This window comes from Pempheris klunzingeri, chromosome 7, assembly GCF_042242105.1.
Source record: "Pempheris klunzingeri isolate RE-2024b chromosome 7, fPemKlu1.hap1, whole genome shotgun sequence".
Classification (NCBI taxonomy): domain Eukaryota; kingdom Metazoa; phylum Chordata; class Actinopteri; order Acropomatiformes; family Pempheridae; genus Pempheris; species Pempheris klunzingeri.
This window is the reverse complement of record NC_092018.1, coordinates 12,990,262-12,998,540: the sequence shown is the minus strand read 5'-3', so window position 1 is coordinate 12,998,540 and position 8,279 is coordinate 12,990,262. Positions and strand designations below refer to the sequence as shown.

At 41.9% G+C, this 8,279-nt stretch overlaps 1 protein-coding gene across 1 annotated transcript; it reads left to right on the top strand.

The window, feature by feature from the left end:
- The first annotated feature begins 3,570 nt into the window (after nt 1–3,570).
- Nucleotides 3,571–3,909, top strand: tal2 (T-cell acute lymphocytic leukemia 2). The gene has a single exon (XM_070834541.1). The coding sequence runs from the start codon at nt 3,571–3,573 to the stop codon at nt 3,907–3,909; it is 339 nt and encodes a 112-aa protein (XP_070690642.1).
- Nucleotides 3,910–8,279: the final 4,370 nt, after the last annotated feature.

Sequence of the window (8,279 nt, the reverse complement as noted above, 5' to 3'; positions counted from 1 at the left end):
CCTGACTATACTTCAGCTGTGGACTGTATGGGACAGGAGAGATACTGTGGGAGCTAACAGCCTGTTTAAACCGAGGCCAACCTTTAGTGTTCTGACTGCAGCTGTAAAGGTCACACAGCTGTTATCTTTAATCACAGGCAGCAGTTCGCTGTGTCACCTGTGTGTTTCCTCTCCTCTGTAAATAAAACCCAGAGCCCCAAAAGGGGGGGGGGGTCCTGTGACCAAGGTGAACAGGTTTAAGATGGGACAAATCGTAACTAAACATTCAAGTTATTATTGGGACTCCAAATGTTATTGTTTATTTATTGATTTACAATAAAAAAACAATAATACTAATCAGATATTTATGGATTTATCAACGTGTTTTACTGTATCTTACTGTTTGGGTATTCACACTGCTATTATTGTTGTCTGGCGCTTGAGTTGTGTTTTGTTATTTTATTTGAACTGCCAGATGGACAAAAGTCGATTAGCCAGTATAAACACAGCAGTGTAAATCTGTAGCCATGAACTCTACATCTAAAACTGCAACTAATGATTATTATTGATTTATCTGCTGATCAATTTCTTGGTTAACCGATGAATCATTTTCTCTTTAAACCGTAAGAAAATAGTGAAAAATGCCCGTTTTAATGTCCCACAGCTCAAAAAGATTTACTCATAGGTTGTTGTTGTTTCAGTCGACCAACACAAAACACAAGAGATATTCATTTAATGAGGTACATGTAGGACTAAGAAAAGCAGCAAATCTTCACATTTGAGAAGCTGAAAACAAGAAATATTTGGTATTTTCGCTTCAATTAATCGAAATAGTTGCCAATTAATTTACTGTTGATAAACTAATCAATTATTCGACTAGTTGTTGTAGCTCTAAAGTGAAGCTGCAGGGTCAGTTCAGTACTGTCTGCAGATATCAGTCTAATATACTGCATTAATGAAATAAAAATACAGCAGTAACTTCAGTCATTTAAGCTCCTTGCTGTCAGACTGGGCCTCATGAGACCGGCTTTGTGACTCATCTCATTTTGTCATACACACACTCTCACACTTGGCTTAGGTGTGCAAAATGATACACCTAAGTCAACATAACTAATTCTGCAAGAAGCCTCATAACTTGACACGCTTATTCTGCCTTCAGCCCCAACCTGAATGGTGGATAAATTACAATTAGTCAGGTATAATCTCCACCTGACCTTTGTAGATGCGCTATAAGTCAACAGACTGGCCAAAGCATCCAACAGTGCGTCTGCAGACCCTCAGCCTGCAGTGGAGGCCGGTTGGAGCCAGAGAGCAGCGATGCTCGTCCTGCAGGTGCAGCCTCTTGGACGTGCAGCAGGGCCCATGAATGGCCGATTCAGAAAACGGCCCCCATCGGGCCTGTTCTCCAGGCCCGGGGCTAATCCCAGCCCCTAATCGGATTATGTAAATTCCTACTCCACACAGAGACTTTTATGGAAGGCTGCGTCTTTGAAACAACACTTGAAGGGTGTAAAAAGAACAGTGACAATTGGTTAAACTAGACTTGTTTTTTTTTTTTTTTTTTTATCTGAAGGGAGGTTGAAAGTGGGAGGCAGAGAAGGGGAGTGGGAGTGGTTGGATAGAGGTGAGTCAGGACGGCGTGCTCTCCCTGTTTCCTCTGTAATTTATGTGTGGCCCCTTGGAATGGCTCAACAAGATTACCATAGTCATAACAAAACCCATATTGTTCCACTGTCAATCTGGATATGGTATTTTTACCTTTTGTGGCCCAATCAGGCTGAATTCAATAGCAGAGCAGCCAGTGATATCAAGGTCTTTTCCACAGCGGAGGGGATGGTGGGTTGTCCATGCCTAATGTCAGAGAAACAGAAAGGAACAAGTGTCCACAGCAGTAAGAGAAGGATCAGAGAGATGAACGTCTCAGTTTCACATCAATGGGAATTTATTTGTCACCTTTAGTGCAAACCTTCAAGGATTAAATGAGCAATGAATCATAAAAGCAGCACAAATAGTCACTTAAAAGGCTGTTGAGTCACGCAAAAAAAGACCCAGAATCCCTTTAAATATTGCACAGGAGCACCTATGGAAAAAGTGATGACTTATGGACAATGTGATCATAAAGCCACATCCACTGGCTCTAAGTGATGGAGGGGAGGAGGGGTGTGTTTTAACAATCACCCCTCAGTTAACACCAACCACACACAATGACACAGAGGCTCCACGACAGCACACGTCACACAATAGGGTTCACCCTGCTATAAAATGTGGGATGCGAGCATGCAGCAGTCTCACCCCTACTCTCTCTCTGTTCCCCATCCCTCCCTCCCTCATACTCTCTCTCTCTCTCTTTCATTCTCTCCTGTCCTCTCGCCCATAAGGATCTCTCAGCAAGCATGAGGAGACGTAACTGAGTGGACGTTCACGCCGGGCTCCTGGACACTCTGATGACCTGTGGAGAACAACTCTGCAACTGAGATCTTCTGCACATTTCTTCACACATACAGGTGAGATTTTGGTGGAATATTGACGGATTTTTCTCCCCCCTTGAGGCTGTGCGTTTCCACCCTGATCAAGCAAATAATTATTTAATACGAGGAGATATCATGTACTCTTTTCTTGCAGGTATAGTGTAATGGTAAATAAATTATGTGCATTTATACAGATCTTGCATTAAGTGGAAGATCAAATTATCTGTGTATAGACGATGTTTTAAGTTTGTCTTTATTTAACCACAGAGCATCTTAAAGACAAATCTGGTATCACTTTAATTTAGCATTTAACGGCTCTTTATAAATATTTAATAAATGGTTCATAATACATTGTAATGTAGTTGTATTATACATTATTAAGTGTTAAATGCAGTATTTGTCAACAGTTATAACCTCATATGAAAATACATTTTGTATTATTACACCACTTATGAGGCACCACAGGAGGAGCTGTTGAAAAATATCTTGCCACAACTACATTATAGTGTCTCATAAACCATTTGTTGAAAGTTTATCTATTGCTTATAAACTCCAAATACTGTAGGGGGTGAACGCCTGGTATGAGCCAGAAAACCTCTTCAGTATAAAATATGAGGGTTGTACTTTGCAGAACAAAGCAGCAAACAACAAATTAAATTCTGATAAATGATCTCATAGGATTTGATAAATAATTTCCATCAATATCTATAAGATTTGGGAAAAGAAAAACTACTGTAAGGTTGTCAGTTTCCCTCCTGACATACATTAAGTCCATTTTCTCCTTCCAGTCAGTCAAATCAGCAGCAGGATTATTTTCATTCATCTTCATTTCATATTATAGTTTCATCGTTTTGTCCAAAAAATGTGAAAAATTCCAAAGGTGACGTCTTCAGATAGTCCAATAAAGAGTCAAATACTCAAAGATATTCAGTTTACAATCATGCATGATGAAGACAAGCATAAAATCTTCACATTTAAGAAGCTGGAACATCAGCATATTTGGCATTTTGCTTAAAAAAAAAAAAAAAAAACGATTATTTGATTAACAAAATAGCTGCTGATTAACTTCATGTAAATCAGCTAATCGATTATTCCACTAATCGTTGCAGCTCAGCTCGGCACCATGACCAGGAAGGTGTTCACCAACACGAGGGAGCGTTGGCGCCAGCACAACGTCAACACGGCCTTCGCCGAGCTCCGTAAGCTCATCCCCACCCATCCTCCTGAGAAGAAGCTGAGCAAGAACGAAATCCTGCGTCTGGCAATGCGCTACATCAACTTCCTGGTGCAGCTGCTGGAGAGTCAGAGCGGTCAGCCGGCCAGCCACTCGCCTGCCGCTCTGCTCACCTTCCTCAGAGGAAACATGGAGCAACTGCACTCCCCTCCGCACCCCTGGGCCCTGACCAGTGACACAGACGTCCCATCGCCTGGATCCAGCTGTGACAGCTCAGAGGCCTGGTAGAGCCGCAGCCACAAAGTACAAAAGAAGGAAACTGTCCAGTGGACTTTCTGACCCTTTTCCTGGGTTTAAAAACTGATCTTGTCCTTCGCCAAGACTCCTTTTTCGTTTCTGCATTCGTCACGCGTGTGTGACTCGTGTTTCAATGCAGAAGCTGCAACATTGTGTGATATTCGTGGACTCCAAACGTGGCCGAACATGTGACCGCAGCCTCCACGCTGATCAGTGTTGAAATATGATTTGCGGGTGAAAATTAATTTGTATTTTGCATGGATGTTTAAAACCTGGATGTACAATATTCCCCTCGTGTCTTCATGTTAATATTCCTTGTTGGCGGCCACCTGGAACTAATTTAGTTTTGCAATGAGAGGGTGTTTTTTGCCGATGAGGAAAATGGAGGGGATTAAGGAATTTCTCATTTCTCAGTGATAGATTCAGCAAAGCATTTGAATAGATAATGGCTCAGCCAATTCTCAAGACTGCAATCGTCTCAAAATAGCCAAGGGCACTTTTTCTTTCCTTCTTGAAATTAACATGCTGTTTTTTCCTGAAAAGACTAAATCTGACCTTTATTTTCATCTGTGAAGGTTATATGAAGAATCTGTTGTGAGAAAGACTTCCTGTTTACTTAACAATGTTCAGTATTTGTCCTTTACCGACTTGAGATACTTGGGCAGAGGAATTTTGACAAAACTGACAATCCTCTCTCAGTAATCACATGCTACACCACACAAATATCTTCTTATTTTAATGTGATTTCTTTTGAGTTTTTGTAAAATGCGCATGTCATATGGCCAAAGATTATGAATTGATTGTGTACTGTGAAGAGTGTTCTACTTATCTTATCTGATACCTCTTTTGTAAGTTATTTTGGTTTGCTTGTGAATATATAGTATGTTATTTATTTAATAAATGATTTCTTAATAACACACTTCATGAATCTTTTCACTCAGCATCAGCACACATACTAAGAGCAGGAAACATTTTAGAGTAAACCAACACTGAATTTCTGAGTGGCTCCTACACTATTTACTACATCTGAGCATGTAATGAGCGGTACTGTGTTTACGCTGAAAAAAATGATAAGAGTAAGCATGCACAAACACAGTCGGCAGCTATTATAAAACACCTGATTTTTGAGTGTGCTGTTGATGGACTCGAGTGTTCCACGATGCAGTGCACAAAGAAAATGAAAGAGCTGCTCAGAACTGGAAAGAATAAAACAAACAAATAAATAAATAAATACATATATACAAGAAAAAAACAAACAAAAAAAACAATTAAATCCTTGGAAATAATCCTCAGTCAGTTTGACATGCACTGGCGTATACTGTATAATTTTCTGTTGGTTTAAAATGGTCATTTTTTACCTACCTGCAAAAGCAGTGTACTGTTCAGGTAAGATGCAGCATCATGACAGCTCATACTAGGCCAATTACTATAAACTGTATACAATTAATACTATAATGTAGATTAGGAGCACACCGTTAAACTGCAAGTTATTTCACAGCATGTAAAAACACAACGGAGCTGAAGTTAAGAGTAGAGCTGCTGTCTCTTTGTTTGTGCTCAATAAGCCCAGAAGCGTTTGCCCCCGAGCCCTGTGATGGCCGTGTGGACACAGAGCTGACCTCTGCTCTCCGTCCACTGACCACAGGCCTCAGGGACGAGCGCTCAGCTTAACTTGTGACCCCGAGGTCAGCGGTCACTCTGGAGTCAAACACTGTCCAGTTGGCCAACATGCAGATGGAGTTTTTCTCTAAGAAAATGTTACTTTGTTACTGTCATAATTGTCAAGTTTAACAGGCGTGAATTACTTGAAGACGAGAAAATGATAAATCCACCAATTATTTCCTGTTAAAGTCTAATTAATGGAAATTGGAAATGCTTAAATTCAACTTCATAACGTACAAAATGTTACTGTAAATGTGCTGCAATTAAATAAGATATTTTTTCTTATGAGAAACACCATCAAATCATATTGTCAGTTAATCAATTAACTAATCTGAAAGTCTATAAAATGACAGAACAGTGCATAGATGTCTTTATTATTTCCTAGAGTCCAAAGTGCTTTAAAATTACTTGTCAGACCAACAGTCCAAAAACACAAAGATATTCAGTTTAAAATGATGAGAAACAGGGAAAAGCAGCATATCCTCAGGCTAGAGAGGCTGCCTCCAGCAAATATTTGGTCTTGTTGATGAGTAAATGGTTTAAACAGTTAATAGATTATCAAAATTAATTTTCTGTCAGTTGACAAACTGATTAGGGGACTATTTGTTTCAGCTCTGGCTCCAATATCATAAGTTTTGTTTGCACTCCTCTCCTTGTTTGGCAGTGATTCGAACCGAGGTCAGACATTTGCATGTTTAATCGCCTATTGTGGCTGCAGAAAACGTTCCCCATTTTCGGGCAAAAGGCTGCAACTAGCTGAGCTGAAGAGTAAACACCGAGTTGGTCTGAGCGCTTTCACCCCGGCTGTTAAACTCTGGCTAATGGTGTGTAAACGGAGCACAGGGCAGCTGGACACACTGACTGGAGGTCTGTGGGAACTGACAGGTGACTCTTTGTAATCCTGCAAAAATACTACATAAATCATATTGTCCTGGGAGAGGGAAAACAGCTCTGCAGCAGCAGTCTGCCTCTCACACACCATGAATCTGGGAGGTATTTACCTCTTGTGCAATTTCACGGTGAATTTAGCAATTTCATGGTGACCTGAAATAACATCAAATAAAACTGCTGTGGTTATTATTAGCTGATTATCCTGGTAATATGGGACACAATATCAAAATAACTCTTTACTTCTTTGAATGTTCTGATCTATTTCATGTTCAATTATTCAGTCATAGTTTGAAACTGGATAGGAAGGCACGTGGCAGCTTGTGCACACATGCCGTCAGGCTGAGAAATGCATTTTGCTGATACACCTTATTCACACAAATTGCCCAATCACAGTATGAGCATTACTCTGACCTCAACTTTCTAGCAGGATTATGAAACCCTGCATTGAAAATAATAACAAATCTGTACGCTTCTCATTCCCTCCACCAAGTATATTTGCCTGATTGACTATTCTCTCCCAAGTATGTGGGTAATCGTCTATTGAGAGCACATTTCCTTATCAGCGTCTAGCACACTGTCTGAATCTGTTATCACAATGGACCAGATCAGTGCAGGCAGCCCCTCGCTCTCCCGGCTGAGGCGCCCATGAAAAAGAATTTCTGGAGTTGGGTGCCAACCGATAGGCCCTGAGCTCTTTATCCCCTTAAAGCCAATTCACACTCTGCATGTTTAAATATCTCAGCTCAACCCCTGCCCTCCCACTCCCGTCATGCACTCGAACTCCCCCTCCTCCTTCGCCTTTCCTCTCGCTCTCTCTCCCCCTCTCTCTCGCCTTTCCACGGCTGCGAGTCCAAGCGTGGACTGTCGCCGCGGCCGACCTGCGGCTCGGATGGGTGGGTGGGATGCAGGTGCAGGCTGGTTGGAGGGTAAGAGAGAGGAGGGGAGTCATCCATTGTTGGGCTGGACAGCACCCTCTCTCCTCTGGAGCACCCTCTGATGGGGGAGCCCACTGACAATCACGCATCCTAATCTGATTATGCAAATGTCTACTTCAAAAAGCAATACGCTGTAACCCTTAGCCTGTGGTGGAAAGACAGAGCGAGGAAGGAGGACGGAAGGAGAGGAAGTAGCAGGAATGTAAAGAAGGAAGAGTAGAGGGTTGAATTCCTCAGAAATTTTAATACAAGAGCAAAATGCACAGTTAGACTCAATGATTTCTGCTATTTTGTATGCATACACCTACAATTCATTTCTCTCTCACAGCCTCTGTACCACCAGGGGAGGTCTGAGGACCAAACAGTACACTTACACACTCTGAATGGCCGCTGACTCCCTCAACAGGGCTTTGAATTCAATATTCAAATGCTTATTGTTTTTCCAGACGCTCCTGAATCCAGCGTCAAAAGGAATCTACAATGTTAATGAGGGGGCCAAAGCACCCAGAGTAAGATTTAGACGCCCAAACAGTCGGAGGTGACATTTCCCAACAACAACCCTGCCTCTACTCTACTAGTTCCCAAAGGCACGGTCGACAACCCCCGCCTCCCGAATATTCACACCGCGCTGACCCCTGTGGCCCCAGCCGGTTTCTGAAATCAGCTGCCTCTTTCTCCCGATAGATACATCTCTAAAACAAGAGTCTGCAGCCACGCCAGCAGCTCTGTGAGGCTGTGGGCTGTGAGCTAAAGGCTAACGCCAGCATGCTCACAATGACACTGCTAATGCGCTGATGTTTAGCAGGTGCAAGGTTGAGGTTCAGCTACTTAGTTCAGCGTGTTTAGCATCCATAACATTTTCAAATTACAAAG

Coding starts and splice junctions, on each gene's coding strand:
- tal2 (XM_070834541.1), top strand. CDS start 3,571: ATGACCAGGAAGGTGTTCACCAACACGAGGGAGCGTTGGCGCCAGCAC.